The 20,822-nt window shown below is 36.4% G+C and overlaps 1 protein-coding gene across 2 annotated transcripts in view; it reads left to right on the forward strand.

The window, feature by feature from the left end:
* Positions 1-3,828: 3,828 nt before the first annotated feature.
* The window catches only part of SECISBP2L (SECIS binding protein 2 like), a 66,441-nt gene continuing 49,447 nt past the window's right edge, over positions 3,829-20,822 (forward strand). For both annotated transcript variants that reach the window (XM_047863324.1, XM_047863325.1), the window contains exons 1-4: positions 3,829-4,047; positions 12,898-13,076; positions 15,130-15,454; positions 17,080-17,215. In XM_047863324.1, the coding sequence (XP_047719280.1) occupies positions 4,024-4,047; positions 12,898-13,076; positions 15,130-15,454; positions 17,080-17,215 (664 nt within the window). In that variant the 5' untranslated portion in view covers positions 3,829-4,023. The remainder of the gene's footprint in view (positions 4,048-12,897; positions 13,077-15,129; positions 15,455-17,079; positions 17,216-20,822) is intronic.

The following is a 20,822-nucleotide window of genomic DNA, read 5'->3' on the forward strand; positions in this document are numbered from 1 at the left end:
GCATCTGAGAAGCTCTTCACGATACAAACCTGGAGGAATTTGAAAGCTTAAACAGTGAGTAGTTAAAATAGGGAAAGTGGAGATATAAAAGGTGAAAAACCAAAGTGGCCCATGCCGCATAACCCCCTGAAGGCTTCTAGCATGAGCTTGGGAAAAGGAAAATCTTTAACTTGGAATAAAGTTTGTATGACCTTCATGACATATCATCCAAGGCAGAAGGAAGAACAGCCCTCAGAGAATTTGAAGACTTAGTGGAACAAAAAATAAAAAGAAATCTGTGTTTGTATCCTTCAGAATCATACTCCTTCAACAAAAGGCACATGCCTGACAAAACCCAACCCCAAATGAAAAAATCCTGGTTTAATATATCACATATTCATTTATCCAACAAATGTCTGTTGAACGCCTGCTATGTGGCAGGCACTGGTATAGGTGCTGAGGATGCAACAGTGAATAAGACAAACATATGATAGAAATAGAGAAGTTTTAAAAGCCACTGGGGTTCATGGTAACATTCCATATCTTGATAGAGATTTGGATTCCATTGATACATGAATTTGTTCAAGCTGGAGTTCAATATTTATAGTTTTTTCTCTTGATGTAAAATTTATATGTGATGACACGTGCAAATCTTAGATACATGTTTGCTGAGTTTTGACAAGGGCATGATCATCACAACTCTGCTTCCCTCCATGGTCAGCGGATAGTCTTGCTCCCTACTTCCCTGAGGAAATAGAAGCCATAGGCGGGAATTCCTTGAACTTATATATGTATAGACAGTCATATCTATCCTTTTTTCTCTTCTTTCCATTATCATGGACAACATGTGCCTACCCCCATCTAAGGCCAATTTCGTCCCTTGGTTTTACTGTCTCAGAAGCCTTGCTCTATTGGATTATCCCTCTTATTCTCAACTTTCATTTCAAGGAATGAGCTTGTTTAAGTACTAATGCTCGATTCTTTTACCCCAGCGTCCTCACGTTTGCCGTTTCCTTTCCTTAGCACACTTTCTTATTCCTTTTCTTTCACTTATCATAACTCCTACTCACCCTTCAGGTCTTTGCTTAGATTCTTAGATAGATAGGACTTAGATATTTACTTAGATATGACTCCCTTGACCTTCCGTCACTATAGAAGACACTATGGTAGAATCTATTGAAGTTCCTTTTTCATGACACTAAGCTTACCTGTAATTATTTATTCTATGTAGATCTTGCTCACAAGACAAACACGATTTCTGCTCTCACAGTTTGTTGTTAAGTGCTACACCTCCAGTACTTTACATAGCACCTGGCAATTAAATATATGTTGCTTAATGAAATAATTTAAATTCAATCATATCATCATACAAAGTACTATTTTTATTTAAAAAAAATAATGTTTATTTACTTTTACTTTTAATGTTTGCTTAATGTTTATTTTACTTTATTTAATGTTTATTTACTTGAGAGAAAGACAAAGTGTGATCAGGGGAGGGGCGAAGAGAGAGGCAGACACAGAATCTGAAGCAGGCTCCAGGCTCTGAGCTGTCAGCACAGAGCCTAACGGGGGTCGAACTCACAAACCACGAGATCATGACCTGAGCTGAAGTTGGATGCTCAACCAACTGAGCCACCCAGGCACCCCAAAAGTAGTATTTTTAAGTGTCTTTTTTTCTTCATATATATATTTTTTATTCTATTAAAATAAATATAATAAGCTATTGTAATCTTTTCTCGGATTGTATTAAATAAGAATGGCATAGTGACATTTTTGTTCATATAATGTTTTGTAATTCTGTTCTTAAAATTTCAATGAATGTCTTCCACATAGAAGATTCTCAACAAGAACTATTTCATAGTCATAAAAATCCTATAATGTGGAAAGATCCTTAGCCTCTATTTCAATTTTCTCAGCTTACTTCTTAGAAGCAGGAAGGAAACCAAGTACTGTGGTATTTTTATGACTACATTAGTATTGCATTATTATCTTTTTACTTAGATCCCGGTGTCTTATGGCTAGAGACCACCAGTGGAGAGACATGCTGAAAATTCAGAATTCTTATCTTTAAATTGTGAAGGAGGATGATCATCTGTTAGTTTACATAACTACATTGTATAAATAGCTTAGCTTTTCTATGCAAACTTAAATTTATTCTGCATTCATTGATGGATACTAGGGGCTATATTACATGAGTTCTTCATGTATGTAACATTCATACATACATGTATAATTTAAACAAACGAATACACACAAACATAAAATTTGAGAATAAAAATATTTTTAGTTAATAAAATTAAAGATCTCTGTGTACAAATACAAATATTTCTTCTTATAAGCAGGTTTTACTGCCAGCCTTAAGTCGTGTTGACCCAACATAGCTCCTGTATCAATGTAAGTACAGCTAGAGGCTTCACAGCCCAGCCTCTTCTTGGAATCCTATTCAGATAAAACCAGAATAACAAACTAAACTAACTGAAAAGGCAATTCAAGTCTTTACTTATGTCTCCTGAAGCATGACAAAACAAACTTCTTAAAATTCTCTTTCCCAGGGGTGCCTGGGTGGCTCAGTGGGTTGACCACCTGACTTCAGCTCAGGTCATGATCTCATGGTTGGTGGGTTCAAACTACACATCAGGCTTTGAGCCGACATCCCAGAGCCTCCTTCCAATTCTCTGTCTCCCTCTTCTGCCCCTCCCCCTCCCCTCCCTCTCCCCAAAATAAACATTAAAAGAAAAAATTGGGGGGCGCCTGGGTGGCTCAGTCAGTTAAGTTTCCCACTCTTCATTTTGGCTCGTCATGATTGCATGGTTTGTGGGTTCGAGTCTGCATCAGGCTTTGGGCTGACAATGGGGAGCCTGATTTGGATGCTCTCTCTCCCTCTTTTTCTGACCCTCCCGCATTCTCTCTCTCTATTGGATAAACAAACTTTAGGAAAAAAAAAAAATCTCTTTCCCAGCTGTATTTCACCACTCCAGTCCCTCAAACAGGAGCCACCTCCACTCTCTTCCTTCTTGCAAGTATAATTTAGCTTGTATGACTTTTTATTTTTCTTCTTCACCCTGGAGTTGAGGTATGTGTTAGAGGGTATGTCTGAGATGCCCAGAGGGGATCGGCCATGCTTAGCAAGTATCCGAATAGTCTCTTTTTTCAAGGAGCTAATGGACTGGAAATAAAAGGAACAATCAATAAGCACAGGGAGGAAAGAAACATAGCAGGTTACATAGTTACCTGCTGGCTGGTGTGGTACAGACGGACTAAAATTAGGGATTCCGAGATAGGCACGATCAGCATGGAGGGGAGTATAGAGGTGAGCCTGGCCTGGACAATGAATTACCTAATCAATAAGCATTTGTGGAGCCTCCTGACTAGGTTTCTTTATGGTGGCCCTTCTATGGTGTTTTCCTTTATAGTCGTGATTCCCTTTGGCTGGATAACATAGGGAAGGATCATAAAGTACAGTGGGCAGCTAAAAGCTTTTACAACGTTATTAAGAGGTGGTTTGGGATAGTGAAGTAGTCTTTGAGGTTCCTTTAGACTGCAACCCGGGTGGCCTAGGTCCCAAGTGGCCCGACACTCCTCCAGTTTAACAGTCCAGAGGTGAAGTCTGGCTCAAAGCGCCGAGTAGTCTGGGGCACCTGCTCTCAGGAATCTCCACCTGGCCTCAGCCTGCGGGTCAGTCAGCCCAGGCTCCGGCCATCACCAGCTCAGGCCTTTGGCAGTCGCTCCGCCCACGCCCCGTCGCGGCCCCTCCCCCTCCTTGCCCTTCCGCGTGCCGCCATTTTCAACTACTCCTCCGCCTATTTAGGCCCTCCTCGGCTTCCGTCCCAGATGATCCCTCCCCGAAGCTGCCACCGCCTCCTCCATCTCCTGGAGCTGGAGCCACCTCCTCGGCCAGTGGCGTAGCCGGACTCTGCGTCGGGGCCAGCCAGATAGGGGCGGAGGTCCTGAACCCGGTCTCGAGTCGAGCGGGGGGCCATGGAGAAAGCGGCCCGAGGCGCTCTCCACACCGACTAACGCGGGCCCGTTGCGGCTGCAGGCGCCATGGACCGAGCCCCCGCTGACCAGGTACGAGGGCTCGGGCGGCAGGCCCGGCCGGGTGCTGGGGGTCGCCGCTTCCTCCCCGGCGGGCCCTGGTCTCTGAGCCTGGGCCCGGACGGCTGGAGCCCTCGAGTTCCTGCGGGTGCAGACTCCCCTCGCCTGAGAGCCTGGCGGCGCCCCACTCCAGCATTGTTCCAGATGCTGCCTCGGGCTCGGGGGCTTTTTCAGCCCTGGTTACCCCCTTCCGTCAGGGCTGGGGATTCGTTTTTGCCCCTCCTCCGTGGTTTGGTGGAAAGGGCCTGAAGACTCCCAACTTGTCAGGGCTCTCCTGAGAGGAGGGTTTATAACTTCCAAGGAGTAATTCTCCCCCCACCCTTCAGTTCTGGAATGTATTTTCAAGGTGGAAAAGCTTTCGAAGGCTTCTCACCCGGAAAGACTTGTCAGAGAATGTGTGATAACTACAAATGCAGGGGAGTTACGGGCTTTTTAGAGCTACGTTCCATTGAGCAAAACATTGTTTCTCGTCGTGGTCTTAGGGAGGTGTTTCCTTTAAGATATGAAATATTATGGTTTTTCCCTGCCTTTCTGTCCATTTATCTTGCAGACATTACTATTTTTTAAAAATTGAGCTTATATTTTAAGAATGTTTGATCCGAAGTGTGAATTCATTTCCGAGCCCGTTTTCATATTCACGGAGTTGTTCAATTAGTATTCTGTTTTGTTTTTAAATGCGTTAAATTCTTGATTGTCCGTGCGAGTAGTTGCTGGAAGGCAGGGATGATGACAGTGTAAATAATCCAAAATAATAATTTCCCCCCCAAGGATGCTAGTATTTTCCATCCTTGAGACCTTTATGGAACGACTTAATTTGATGAAATCGAAGTTTATTCACTATACATTCTCATCAGTTGAGGGCTTTGCCCAGTGATGAGCTAGGCAAATAGATGAAGGAAAAAGAGATTAGTGATTTGCATAATTATTTTACAAATAGATAATTAGTATCTGGATAAATGAGACAAGATTTCACAAATTGCTGTATATGTATATCTGTAGCTAGTCAAAGGCAATTTTGATTTTGAAATCGGCCTCTTTTTGCAGGCAGATTCCTAGTTGTGTGTATTTGTTTTTACAAAAGCTTAAATTAAAGCTTTATTAAAATACGACTTTGAAAATACAAATGATTTTTATGAAATAATACCTGGACTTACCAAAGCAAAATTGATGGGAACTTCTTGGCTTTGCTGTGACCCAGAGTATTCTATGTATAGCCTGTATCCAATTTAATGAAAAATATTTTTTTAAGGCATCTATCAGAAATGCCTTTGATTTCAAAGCCTGACAATTGAATAGGAAATTTTCTTGAATGCTTTTCTTGTATGTGTGTCACTAATGAAAAGGTTAAACTCTTGGTCCTTCATCATGATGCCAGAACTGTAACCAGTAATGCTGCCATATGTATACTTATGGTTCCTTTCATCTTAGAGGAAATGTAATTAACTATTTAGCAAAGCTGTTTGTGTGTGATTATCTTAACAGCAAGTGCTATGAGCAAATTATTTAAACTAGAGAACCTATTCCTCTTTCATCCTACATCTTTTCCAAAGTCCACAACCTATTAAAACCTTGTAGAAATCTAAGGAGTATAAAGAAATCGTGAACGTAGGTTTTCCGTTGAAGAATTCCTTTTTTACCTCTGGTACCTCCTGCCTCGTCCCCAGCCTAAACTTGAAGTAAGAGAATAATTCTAACCACCCTGTATTCCCGCGTGCTACGTACTCACAGGAAACAGACACAGAAAAGTGATGCTACTTTGCTTTGTTCAGGCTGTAAGCAGTTAATTCAGGGGTCCATGGATGACCTGGAAGGAGTGTGCTTCATTTTATATTAGCATTTTTCTGGGGCAAGTCTCCATTATTTTCATCATATTCTCAAAGGAATCAATCACTGAAAAAAGGCTAACAACCATTAACTTAATGGTAGATTAGGGGCTAGAACTGAGACTTCTCAGCTTTGTGAAGTTTCCTTTTTTTTTTTTTTTCCAAGTTTCAGATATTTATTTTATTTTACTTTGTTCAGGTTTCAGATATTTATTTCCCCAAGTTTCAGTTAGTTATTTATAGCTTTGTGGAGTTCTTGATTGTTTTCACTATACCATGAAGTAATGTAATGACTTTTTCAGGTTATGTGGAATATACTTTTATATTTTTACTAAAGAAGTGAATTTAGATAGGTAAAAGTCACTAAAAATATATGTGATGGGTGAATTTACATTTTCCCCTCACAAAATGTTTGTTTGCTTTTTCATTTGAAACCAGTGTTAGTTTATATTTTGAATTTTTGGGAATGCCTACAGCGTTAAGACTTATTATAATACTGTAGAAGTTAGCGATTCATAGAAATTTGGCTTTTAAAAAACAGTACTTTGTGTAAACTGAGCATTTCATGTTAACCTAATTGAGGTCCTTGGAGTATTGCACAAGTATAGTTTTAATTTTTTTTTTTAATGTTTATTTTTGAGAGAGACAGCCTGCCTGTGCAAGAACCTGTGTGTGTGTGAGCAGGGGAGGGGCAGAAAGCGAAGGAGACACGGAATCCAAAGCAGGCTTTAGGCTCTGAGTGGTCAGCCCAGAGCCCGACGTGGGGCTCAAACTCACAAACTGTGAGATCATGACCTGAGCTGAAGTTGGATGCTTAACCCACTGAGCTACCCAGGCACCCCTACAAGTGTAACTTAAAGAAAAAAAAAAAAAAAAGTATGTTTTGCCTGAAGCCATTCACATTGCTGTACTTGAATTACCGTTTTTAAAAATTTATTTTTATTTATTTATTTTTTTAATGTTTATTTATTTTGAGAGAGAGAGCATGAGCAAGGGAGAGGCAGAGACAGAGGGAGAGAGAAAGAATCCCAGGCAGGCTCCATGCTGTCAGCACAGAGCCCAACACAGGGCTCTATCTCATGAGCAGTGATATCATGACCTGAGCCAAAATCAAGAGGTGGACGCTTAACCAACTGAGCCACCCAGGCATCTTAAATTACCTCTTTAAAAAAAAAAATAAAATAAAATCTTGATATAAAAGAACAAATTGTATCTATATTGATCAAGATTATAATAAGTTACTGGGAATGCATGCTAGATAATAGTCTTAATTGCAAAAGTGACTATTTGAAAGAATGTTATAATCAGAAGAGGATATTAGAAGTACTGTTTTATAAAAAGACTGTATTAAATCAAAACTAGTAGCTTAATTTTAACTGCCAGAGTTAGGTGTTCTAAGAACAGATACTAGTTGGTATAATGCATTATTATGGTTGGTATAATAATATTATGGTTGGCATAATGCATTATATGTTATAATATGCACATATGATACCAAAAAATAATTTTTTTGGTCCTTAAAAAAAAGTTGGTGTAAAGGGATGTGAGGAATAAATGATGGAGTTCATTTGTTTATAAAGGCTTAATGTTTCTGTTTTTAGGAAACATTTAGGAAACATTCTTCTGGGCTTAGAAGAGACAGAACATTTGAAGTTTGCAGTTTCTTTTGTATTATCAAATAATTCAAACATTGGCTTAATTTTTAGTACATTAACATTAGATGAGTTCTTTTATAAGAATTTACAAAAACTATTGATCACCAATGTCTTTAACTCTTAGAAAAGCAAACATGTAGCAAATATATATGACTTCATGCAAAATGCTGTTCATGGATAAAGATACAAAATCCCCTGGCTTGTAATTCTTTCCTTTAAATAATAAACTTCAAATAGTATCTGCATTGTAAACTAGATGTATTCTAAATAAGTTACTATAAAACATTATTCAGTAATACTTGTAGTTGGCCTTTATGAATAGCAGTAAATGATATGTCTTAACAGATTTTAAAAATAATACTTTTGTAGTCAGAAAGAAAGTTAATAATGTTCATTTAGTGAAAATGACCTTTAGAAATTTAAAGACATTTTTCCTTAAGCCCTTAAATCAAAGAGGAAATAAAAAAGTAGAATTATGGATTATTGAAAAAGTAGTAAAATACTACATATAAAAACCTATGGGATATGGCTGAAGCTATGAGGCAAATGCATAGTCATAAATGCTTTCATTATTAAACATTTTAAAAGGTAAATAAACATTAAGCATTCAGGACTAGATGTAGCGAGAAAACCCTATCAAAGCAAGAGAGAAGAAGAAATATAAAACCAGAAATTAATAAGTTAGATAATCAAAAACCAGTATTAAATTTGGAAAGCTGGTTTTTCGGAAAGTACTGTCATGTTTTTTTTTTTTTTTTTTTTTTTTTAAATTTTTTTTTTTCAACTTTTATTTATTTTTGGGACAGAGAGAGACAGAGCATGAGCAGGGGAGGGGCAGAGAGAGAGGGAGACACAGAATCGGAAACAGGCTCCAGGCTCTGAGCCATCAGCCCAGAGCCTGACGCGGGGCTCGAACTCACAGACCGTGAGATCGTGACCTGGCTGAAGTCGGACGCTTAACCGACTGCGCCACCCAGGCGCCCCAGTACTGTCATGTTTTAATAGGATTAGGTGTGGTCTATTTTAAGAAAAGATGAAAAGGTATGAATAGTAAATCAAGTGAGCCATCTAAATTAAATATTTTGATTTTTTTTCTCAATATTTTCTTGAGTCTTGCAAAACTTTTGTTTATAACTACTGCAATTAATTTGGCAAGTGTTTACTTTCCATATAAGCCATTCCAATCAGAAACAATACAGCCAGCAGGTATCTCTTAAGCATTAGTCATTTTTTCCTTTAGAAGATATTTTTCTTTAGCCATGAGATGTAAAATATCTTAATGTTTGCTAGGTCATGTTTTTACCTTAACATAGAAAGGATGCAGAGGGTTTCCATGATCATATTTTTTCTGTAGGTGTAAAATTCTGAAAGTTCACTGTGGGAGAGTGCCTTATTGTGTTCTACTTCAGTTTTGATTCTAAGTGGGTGTTTTTTTCTATTGCTTAATCTTGGAAAAATATATGCTCTCTTCTGGAGGTTCTCAGAGGAGTTTAGTGTGCATTTCCTGCTGTTGTGTGCTTCGTAGTAATGTTTGCCCCTTTCCCCTAAAGCAGTCTACTACAGTGCTCTTTCCAGAACATGTACCCCATGCATATTTGTTGAATTTATATAGGCTGTCAGTGATTTGAATGTGTTTGCTTAATATACTCTTTTAAAGAAGGTTTTTATAGTTTCATGTTCTGATAAATTCTTGAGTTTTCTAGATTATTCACATCAAAGAAGTTTTATTATTGACATTTGTTTTAATATATGCTAAATTTAAAAGGAATGTGAAACGGCCTAAGTTTCCCCTCCCCCACTCCCCGTACAGTTTTCTGGGATTATTATGATTTTTCATTAATTTGGAAAATTCTGAAATAACTTCTGAAAGATAAAGATAATTTTACTTATGTAGATATTTTTTTAAAGCAAATAGTAGTACAGGAATAGACTTTGTGTGGTTTAAACTTATTTTATATTTATATTTACTTTAAGGAGACAACTCCCTGTTATAAAACTTCTGATTTCTAAAAGATAGATCTTTGAAAAATAAAGACTAAAAAACAAATTCAAACTGAGGAATATCATTATATGAAGTAGTTTCGTTTTTTTTCATTTTTTCATAATGTTTTGTTGTCCACCATGTAGGACATTTTTCTTTGATTTCTATACTAACATAATTGAAATACTGCCAGAATTTGTTGCTTACTTAACATATTGCCTATATGGACGTTATTATGTGGAATTTAAGAGTAGTTCGGGATCATAACATTACTTTTTAGGACTGAGAATAGCAGATGCTTCATTTTAGTGTATGATACTGAAGTCCCCAAAGTCACAACAAACAATTTTTAAGACCATACAGAGTTGTAACTATAGGAAAAAGTTTGCCAGTCTGTTCCTACTAGTGACATCTTCTGTTTGTGCAGCTGTTGACTACAGCAGCTTTTCTTTTTTTGCTAAAAACAAAGGATCACTTCAGTGTTTGTGAGTTTTATTGTTGAACTCTGATATTAGAATTGGACTGAGAATAGAAATCATTGCAAACTTTAATATTTAAGGGTATATGCGGTGTATATGTACAGATACCAGTTATAAGTTATACATGCCACATTTTGGAAAGCGGGTTGATAAGTTGATAAAACTCTTATAAAGTAAAATGACACTAAGTATAAAAACTTGTTGCAACTTTTGACAAGCAAGAATTTGAATTTGTTATTACCAGTGTACTTTATGAGTTGGTCTTTGGCAGGAGGTGTCAGGAAACTTGGCGATCTTTAAATTATCTTCTTTCTATTAGTATTTTGTCTTTTTCATATAGAAATTTTATGTAATCATGTTCCTTGTTTTTAAAAAGAGTCTTAATGCCTTCTAATACAGATTTATAAAATTGTTCAGAGAGTTATATGTTCAAAGGACTTTTTGATTTTTCAAAGAAATCCTAAAAATTACATTTTTAGTGTCCTTAAATGTGATTTAAGTTTTCCCTCTCGTTATGCCTATGCATGAACTATATAAAGCAGGTTTCCATTATCTGTGCCTTATTGTTGAAAATCAGCTTTCCCCCCCATTTTCGGCCCATTTATTACATTGATATTTTATACCTTACATGAATAATTTTTGAATTCTGATGATTATCACAGTGAAAATTAGTGACTTAGGCTATTTAAGCATTTGAAGGAGTTTTTGCTTCCAATATTGAAATTCAAGAAACCAGCTTCAGGTCATAGATACTGTATTTGTAGTGCAAGTTCTGTCTCTATTTTGGATTTGGTTAATACTATAAAAGTAGATTTTAAAGTTAAATCAGGTAGGAAGGTTATTGAGTTAATACTGCTGTAAATAGTTCAGATTGCTTCTTCCTCTCCGCCTTTTTTTACAAGCATTCTGAATATTTCTAGGGGATTCTTTTTAGAGAATATTTTTTTTGAAGAAAAGTTGCCTATTCTATGGAGCATATCAAGTCTTCAGATTTTGTCTTCAGATTTTCTTGGATTTGTTACTGATTTCTTTTGTGAGAAACATGCCTGAAATTTATTCTAGGAGCTCTGCCTTGCTCAGAGCTTCCAATAAATTCCACCCTAGTGGGTTTGTTGGGAAAAAGTTCTAGTTAGGACTGTTGCTTTGTAATTGATTTCAGTGCTTGAAACATTGGATTGCATTTCACTTACTGGTTTCTTAAAGATTTAGTATCTTTTTAGATTGTAATATTTATGTGGTTTTTAACATTCTACTTTTGCAGAATGTGCTTATAGATTTTTTTCTTTTTATAATTAAAAAATTGTTAAATACAGAAGGAAAACTGCATAAAAACAATGTACAGCTTAATGAATTATATATAAAGTGAATGCCTGGTAATTATCACCCAAGTGAGGATATAGAGCTTTGCCAGGCACTCAGAAGCTCTCTAGTGCCTCCTGTTATCACAACTCCCTTTCATAGGAGTAATTTCATATGAGTAATTCCTAACTTCACCTTAGTGGATCTTATTTATTTGTCTTTATAGTTTTGTCACCCACATATTCCTCCTAAAATACTTGAGTTTTTAAAATATATCTTATAAGTTTCTGTAGATTTTTTTATAAGAAACGTTACATGGGAATGCAAGCTGATGCAGCCACTCTGGAAAACAGTATGGAGGTTCTCAAAAAATTAAAATTAGAACTACCCTACGGCCCAGCAATTGCACTACTAGGTATTTATCCGAGGGATACAGGTGTGTTCTTTCGAAGGGACATATGTATCCCAATGTTTATAGCAGCACCATCAACAATAGCCAAAGTATGGAAAGAGCCCAGATGTCCACCAGTGGATGAATGGATAAAGAAGATGTGTGTATATATATACAGTGGAGTATTACTTGGCAATCAAAAAGAATGAAATCTGGCCATTTGCAACTATGTGGATAGAACTGGAGGGTATTATGCTAAGTGAGATTAGTCAGAGAAGGACCTGTATCATATGACTTCACTCATATGAGGACTTTAAGAGACAAAACAGATGAATATAAGGGAAGGAAAACAAAAATAATGTAAAAACAGGGAGGGGGACAAAACAGAAGAGACTTTTAAATATGGAGAACAGACAGAGGGTTACTGGAGGGGTTGTGGGAGGGGGGATGGGCTAAATGGGTAAGGGGCATTAAGGAATCTAGTCCTGAAATCATTGTTGCACTATATGTGAACTAAGTTGGATATAAATTAAAAAAAATTTAAAAAAAAGATATAAAATAAGCTAAAATGGGAGTTCTGGATTCCTTCAGTTTACTCAAGTTATCTACTGGAAAACTGATATACTCATTCTTTTTCTCTCAGTTTAACTGTGAAAAGTTTTTTGCACTTATGTTAAGTATTTTTTTCATTAATTGTAGACACTTTCCTTCTTTTTTAATTAAACCATACTAATCTAGTTTCCTAAAATGGACAGAAATAGTCTATTTTTTAGACTATTCAAACAAGTATAAGGTGATTATCTTCAGAACTCTGTTTAATGATTTTTCCCCTCAACAAAATTAGTTAAAAGCATGTTGTTTTGTCTGAAGAGCTAGTTTTCTTACTGTCAGCCTTATTTTTGGACTCAAGTCTGACTGCCTTACACTCTTTATTGTTTTAACAGCTTTGGTTATGTAAGAAATGATTTCATTAAAATGCAGCAACTTTTGATATGTTTTCTCCTGTTTTATTTGATATCTTTGCCTACCATATTTGGTTATTTTAATTTGACATTGCTGTTCCTTTGGATGTTTTGTAAATACTGAGGAGATCTAATTACTGTTTGTAAACACTGAGTCTTCTATTGTTAAATCGTGAATTAGTATTAAGTTTTTTGCTCATGTATTAATAGTGTGTTTTACTTTCTTTTTGAAGAATGTCAAGCTGTCAGCTGAGGTAGAGCCATTTATTCCTCAGAAGAAAAATCCTGATACATTTATGATCCCTATGGCACTTCCAAATGATAATGGAAATGTTTCTGGTGTAGAACCAACTCCAATTCCAAGCTACCTGATTACTTGTTATCCATTTGTGCAGGAAAACCAGTCCAATAGGTAATTTGTTTATTATTATTTTCTTTTTCATGGGGGTGGGTAGGGAAATACAGCAGTTGGAGAGGCATACTTTTTAATTTTTCCCTTTTCTATTTTTTTTTTTTTTTTTAGGTTTAGTATTATTATTTTTTAGTAATCTTTACACCCATCCTGGGCTCAAATTTACAAGGCCAAGGTTAAGACTTCCATGCCTCACCAACTGGAGCCAGCCAGGCACCCCACCTTTGGTGCCTTTTAAACATTAGCCGTTTCTCTTTTTTAAGAGAAGTAAATAAAACCAAATGATGTAGAAATTTGAAAATTATTAACATAGATTGTTTTCTCAGTCTTTCTAAGAGGGAATGGAGTTTTTTGGGCATATCTTCAATAATAAGTCATTAAAGTTAGTTTGAAATAAATTGGTACAAAGGGAGGAAGAATTTTTCAGAAAGAGATGAGCAGAAACCCTTTTTTTAAGATTAGGTATCTAATCACAATTTCCAGGACAGTCTGGCATGAGAAGAAAATACCAAGGGATAGTCCTTAACATTGAAGCTTTTATGGTTAACATATATTTCTAGGCTCTGATTCTAGTTTAAATTTAGCTTCTGTGCTATAGTCACAGGGTGATTTAGGAGAATGCTTGCAATTCAGATAATGTGTGACCTAGTGGTTAGGGTGTAACTTGTTATAGTCATGATAGCCTTTTTAACCTTGTTTAGACTGAGTGATTAGTACTTCATTGGTGTAGTTCATTTTGTTGCTGTCTAAAAGTACTTTCAGCCTCTTTCGAGTAATATCACACATAGAAAATTAGGCATCTCTAGCATTCTGGGATCAATGGATGATGGGGTAGCTGGGCTCTAGCCTCTGTCCCACCACCCTGAAGGCAAAGGCAATCTAGACCTCTTTAAGCCATCATGTGGCACACTAGTGTGTCAGGGCACATTCTTTCAGATATTCCGAATGTGAGAGATATGAGACCAAGAACTATTGTATCAGATATTATTAAATATTCCAGTTAATAATCTCTAAAATTATAGTATTGTGGATTGAACAAAGAGTAGGGGATCCTTTTCAATTGAAGTTAGCATTATATCACAAAATTTTGACCTATATTGGGCTGTGTTCGAAGTGACTTATAAGCCAAATGTAATAGTGCTATTTTTGCATTTGATAAAATGGCCAAATGTAAAGTATGATTAATTTTTCTTACTGTACCAAATAATCTTTGAGAATTCATGAGTAAATAAGGCAGCAGATTATTTAAAAATATTTTTTAAATTATGGCAGTGAACATTTATCCATTGCACTTTGTTGTGGGAGTAGTGAGGAAAAGCTCAATGCTCCACCTCCCCCATGACCCCTCATTCTTCAGCAATCTTCTGTAAGAACTGCTGAGAAATGAAGAATCTTGCTGATGCTTTGTAGGAATTGCACTAGAGAAAGCTCTAATGTTAGGGATAAGATGGCAGTGGACAGGCTTGCCTCTTCTTTTCTTTCCCTTGGACCTGAAACCTGCTTCCATTGCCACTGGGGGAAGCCTGGAGAAGAGCTTGACTTGGCCAAATGGTTGGGGCAGTATGGAAGAAGAGTAGGAGGCCAGGGACTGAGCTGAAGAATGAGAGGTGGAAGAATCAGATCACTCACTGTCATGATCACCTTACACAGTGATCACCTTACTCTGCTTTTTGCAGAAGGCTGTCATAGTTAGCATCGGATGGGAAATTTGGACCGCCTTTGTTGGCAGATACAGTGGCTAGGTATTTAACCTCTAGGCAGAAATACCTTGAGGGGGTTGACTTATAAATAAGAACGGTATGTAGTTTTAAAATTTTGGAATGCAATAACACTATCAGGTTGAATTCCTTTATACTGTCATTTAAGTTGTTATTACACATACTTAAAAATCTGTAATTACAGCAAAGAAATTTATAAGATGATAATTTTATCTTTTTTATTATGAGGCCACTGTTCTATACCTTTTTTTTTAAAGCAAATTAAATAGATTGTGCTTTAGTATTACTTTTAGACTTGTCAATAGATGTGTTCTGTTTTCATTTGATTTTAACAGACAGTTTCCATTGTATAACAATGATATGCGATGGCAACAGCCCAATCCAAATCCTGCTGGACCATACCTTGCCTACCCCATTATATCTGCTCAGCCACCTGTTTCTACAGAGTATACATATTATCAGCTGATGCCAGCACCATGTGCCCAAGTTATGGGATTCTATCATCCTTTTCCTACACCTTACTCCAACACCTTTCAGGCTGCAAATACTGTAAATACCATAACCACAGAATGCCCTGAGCGTCCAAATCAGCTTGGACAAGTCTTCCCATTGTCCAGTCATCGAAGCAGAAATGGTAACAGAGGACCAGTTGTACCAAAAGTAAGTGACTTCTTTTGATTGACTTTTATGTTTGATATTTCTGTTGTTAATAATAATGTAAGTAATTGCTACTTGTATTGATTAACCTTTAATGGCGAATTTACTCTAAAACATTTCATTCACTAATATAAAATAGTCAAGGGTAGAGCATTTATGATTTTTCCCGTTTTTTATTGTGCCTTATTCTTAATTGATGATATGATTTACAGTTATCTTCAGGTTCCTTCAGAGAGTTGTAAATAATTATAATACACAAATATTTCCAAATTATTTTAATTTAGTGATAAAATTGCATAGTGCCACCGGTGTTTCTAAGTGGTTAGTTTGGATCCTATGCTAGTGGTATTGAATGACTAATGCACTTCATATATTTCAGTCTTCAGAAATCAGATGATACTGTCTGGTTATCAGATACTATTAAATCCCTTCAACTTCATTGTTTCTATTCTGTGAATTTTTAGTAGCAATAGCACTTTGTTATTCAAGTGTTGCTTTGCTATGTTATTGAACACAGGGTCTCCTAGGGCTGAAGAAAATGATAGATAAATGTGTGAAGCCACTCTTAGTCAAGATCATCCTTTTGACTAAATTAAAAACAAAAAAATGAGGGAGACATGAAGATCTTGAAAACACAGGAGATTTAAGTTTTATTGTAGGTAACTGTTTCTTAACTAAAAGGTTACCTTTATATTGAGGCCTTAATATCAAAGCAAATAAGAAAAACCATGTTTCTTCTCAGCACTTTTTAGCTAATTGAAGGCAGAGTGATTTCTTAGATGCATCTTACGACTGTTTCATTAAGGAGTTGATGCTTTCCTAGATTCCATTAGACCAGCTTCTTCAGTGAAAAGTCTTTGCTGTCCTCTGCCATACTTTTCACATTAAAATACAAACATGCAGCAGAGGTTGCTTTAAAAAGCTTTTAGTCTTTGTTCATGGAAATACTGGGTCAAGGGAAATACTTTTGGGACTTCTGAAGAATGTAAAATAAAATAGTAGTATATAACTTCTAGATGTTGAAGAAACATAATTTCTCAAATTACATTTCTAGCACTTGAATTTAGGAAGTTAAATTCAGAGTTCTATTATATAAATCACACCTAAGTGATGAATAGTCAGATTAAAAAAGTGAAGGAAAGGATCAGCCTTTTTATATTTTCTTTTTAAGCTCTAAAGCAGAAATTATTTTTGTACTTTTTTGCTATCATGAAAGTAAAATTTATCCCTTGGATAAGCTACTACCCTTTCTGTTACCCTTCTAAATAAAAACTTACAGCCCCTTATATGATATTATATTCCTATTATTTATTACTGATTGAGAAAATATAAAGTGCAAGTAACAGTTAAAAATGAATTAATAATTTATTAGTCATAGTGTTAACGATTATTTGAAAAACAGTATTAAATTGTGTGTACAATACCTTATTTAATATATTATGATTAGCTACAGATAATTTCATGAATTCCTAACACGGTAACCCTCTTTTTCCCCATGGGTTGGGAGCCACTAATTTAGAACATACATTTAGGTGTGTTATATAGTGGGTATGTATTTTATACTGTTTATTTAGTACATTGAGTAGGATTTTAAATTATTATTTTTATTTTTTTGGTGCTTAAATCAGCAACAGCTTTTACAACAGCACATAAAAAGCAAAAGGCCACTGGTGAAAAACGTAGCTACTCAGAAAGAGACAAATGCAGCAGGTCCTGATAATCGATCAAAAATTGTGCTTCTGGTAGATGCTTCACAGCAAACTGGTAAGGCAAGGGTTCTTACATATACATCACTGATTTTTATCTGTTGTCATGTATTGACTTTATAATTATGGACTGTACCACTTCTCAGGATTCTAGACTTTCATCCATTTATCCTGCCACTTTGTGAAATTCTCTAGCAAGGATAAAAGCAGTCCATCTTTGTAATGTTCTGTCAACTTGCTTCCTGGCTAATGTGCAATTTTGACTAGGGTTTGAGGTGTCCTTATTCCCTTAGAGTAGTGGAGCATTTCAGAAATCAGAGATAGAATTTTGCAGACATTGTAGGAATTTGAAGACTCATTTTGGCAGAGGTCAAAATTGTATGTTTTTTTTTTTTATAACTAGGTTAAAACCCTTTATAAAATATTCTAATATTGTATAGTATCTTTATAGGAAGAACTTGGCAAGTTTTCTATGCCATATTTTGGCATAGATCTGAACCAAACCTGTGAGTGGCACCTGTATCCTGTCAAGCAAATAAAAATTTTGAGCTAGTTGGAAATCATTTTGTCCAGGGTTTTTTAGAGGACTAAATAAACATTAAGAAAGCTTTATCCTGGTAAGAGATAAAAGTAATAGTCTTATAATATTGTAGCTATTTTCTAGTTTATATCATTAAATTCCAATTTGTATCTTTTTTTTTTTTTTTTTTTTTTTTTTTTTTTTTTAAATTTTTTTTTCAACGTTTATTTTTGGGACAGAGAGAGACAGAGCATGAACGGGGAGGGGCGGAGAGAGAGGGAGACACAGAATCGGAAACAGGCTCCAGGCTCTGAGCCATCAGCCCAAGAGCCCGACGCGGGGCTCGAACTCCCGGACCGCGAGATCGTGACCTGGCTGAAGTCGGACGTTTAACCGACTGCGCCACCCAGGCGCCCCCCAATTTGTATCTTTGATCTTAGCTTAATTGCTATAGAGTAGATAACTATCTCTTCTCACCCATTGTCTTTGACACTAGTAAAAATTCTTGTTAATGATCCAAGACCAAGAATTAGATCTATTCAAAGGCACATTTACTTTTTACGCCTCTATAATCTCCACATCTGTGCAATTTGGTCTGGCTGAAAATAAATTTATATGCAAATTTATGTATGTTTGTATGCAGGGAAAGGGCAGAGAGAGAGGGAGAGGGAGAGGGAGAGGGAGAGGGAGAGAGAGAGAGAGAGAGAGAGAGAGAGTGAGAAAGAATCCCAAGCAGGTTCTGCTCTGTCAGCACAGAGCCCAACTTGGGGCTCAAACTCATGAACTAACTGTGGGATTATGACCTGAGCCATAATCAAGAGTTGGTCGCTTAACTGTCTGAGCCACCCAGGCACCCTGTGCATACTTTCTTTCATTTGGGCTGTACCTTTTCTTTAGACATGAGTTCAGTTATTTTTTTACAATTGCTTAGATCTCTTAGGAGTCAGAAAGGATCTGGGAATCCGTTAAAAAGCAATCTTATTGGCAGTACAGTCATTGTATGTAGTTTGTAGCTCATAAAGCAGTGAGATTAACAGACTAACAAATGCTTGGAGTGGCTTTAGAAAAGGAACACAATGTAACATATTACACAGCTTTCTATGTTGCAGTTGTTCCTAGTCAGAAGGACTTCTACCTGCTTTTAACACTGGGACTGCTTTAAAAGTCCTTACTCCTTTAGTTTGCTCATTAAGTGACCACAAAGACAGTATTCTGAAGCATAAGAATTAGAAAATGAAAAGATGACCCATTAGCAAAACAAAAAGCAATCTACTGAATGGGAGAAGATATTCGCAAATGATATATCCAGTAGGGACTAATATCCCAAATATTTGCTCAATACCAAAACAAAATAAAACAAAACCCCAGATAATTGACTTAAGTGGACCAGAAGACCTGAATGGACATTTTTCCAAAGAAGATATAGGGGTGCCTGGGTGTCTTAGTTGAGCATGCGATCCTTGATTTTGGCTGAGGTCACGATCTCAGGGTTATGGGATCAAGCCCCACATTGGGCTCCTTGCTGAATGTGGAGCCTGCTTAAGATTCTCTCTCCTCTCTCCTCTGTCTCCCTCCCTCCCTCCCTCCCTCCCTCCCTCCTTTTCCCCTCTCCCCTGCTTGCCCCTCTCTCTCTAAAATAAAAAAACAAAACAAAAAACCTCATAACCCCCCAAAACCACAAAACAACCCCCCCAAAAAACCCAAACCAAAATAAAGAACAAAGCAAAAAGCAAAAACAAAGATATACAAATGGCCCATAGACACATGAAAAGATGCTCAGCATCACTAATCCTCAGGGAAATGCAAATCAAAACCACAGCAAGATATCACCTTACACCTGTCAGAGTGGCTAGAATCAAAAAGACAAATAACTAGTGCACCTGAAGATGTGAAGAAAAAAGAATTCTTATATACTGTTAGTGGGAATGTAAATTTATGCAGAAAATTATAACTTTATAATAGGACATTTAAAAAAAGCAACCTGTTCATATAGGATGATTTGACACTGCAAATGTCATTTTTGCTTAAGTCAGTCTGTAGATTCTGTGTAGTTCTTTTTTTTTTTTAATTTTCTTTTTTCAGCCTGTTTATTATTTGTGTCCCATTGCCAGATCACTCTAGAGTACTGATAGAATATAAACTCCAAGAAAGCAATAATTTTAGTTTGTGTTATTCACTTAAATCCCAGGACAGTGGTCAACACATAATTGCTAAGTGAGTGAAAGAATTAATAAGTATAAAAGAATAAATGAATGAATGACAACTCATGAGCTGAGGCTGGAGAGTTAGAGAGAGGCCAGATGATTTAGGGCTCATAAGTCAGGTTATGTGATTTCGATCTTGTTGTGAATGCAATAAGAAGTCGTCAAAGGGTTTCAACTGGGGAATGATATGGAGACAATAACCCGACTTTCTCCATGGCTCCAGTCAGGATGATGGTTGTGAAGCTAGCAGTATAGTTCTAATCAAAATCTCAATAGGAAATTTTGGGAAATTTGACAGACTAATTCTAAAAGGATCATCTGAGAAGAAAAGAACTTTTCTTCTAAATATCAAGACCTATTACATTATCTTAAATCGTTATACAAAAAATACAGTATGCAAAATGCAGCACGTGAAAATTAGAACAGGGGACCCAGAAACAGAGTCATATGTATGTGGAAACACATATGGAAAATGACAGAGATAGCATTACAGATAACGTACAGCCCATGCAAATCTACTTCAGGTGGATTAATGACAAATGGGAAACCACAGTAGAAGAAAATACAGGCAGATATCTTTATGACAGCAGGAAGGGAACTAATTCTGAAATAAATTCTGTCAAAAGTGAGTGAAAGAATTAGCCACAAAACTGGAAAAGATTCTTACCATGCCTGTAAGTGACAGAGTATTAGTATGAAGACATAAAAAATTCGTATGAACAATAAGAAAATGATCCCACATTACTCTCAGGACCCTTGGGACACAGTACCAGGGGGATGAAACAATTTGGCAGGACTGTAGGAATTTTTCCTTTGACCCAATTGTTCCTCTCCTATGAATGTATCCAAAATGGATGTATTTCCCTAAAAAGAAAAGGGACTGTTTGATGAAAGATCCAAATTGCAGTAGCACACTGAAAGCTTCCTAATGTTTAGTAACA

This window comes from Prionailurus viverrinus, chromosome B3 (assembly GCF_022837055.1).
Source record: "Prionailurus viverrinus isolate Anna chromosome B3, UM_Priviv_1.0, whole genome shotgun sequence".
Taxonomy (NCBI): Eukaryota; Metazoa; Chordata; class Mammalia; order Carnivora; family Felidae; genus Prionailurus; species Prionailurus viverrinus.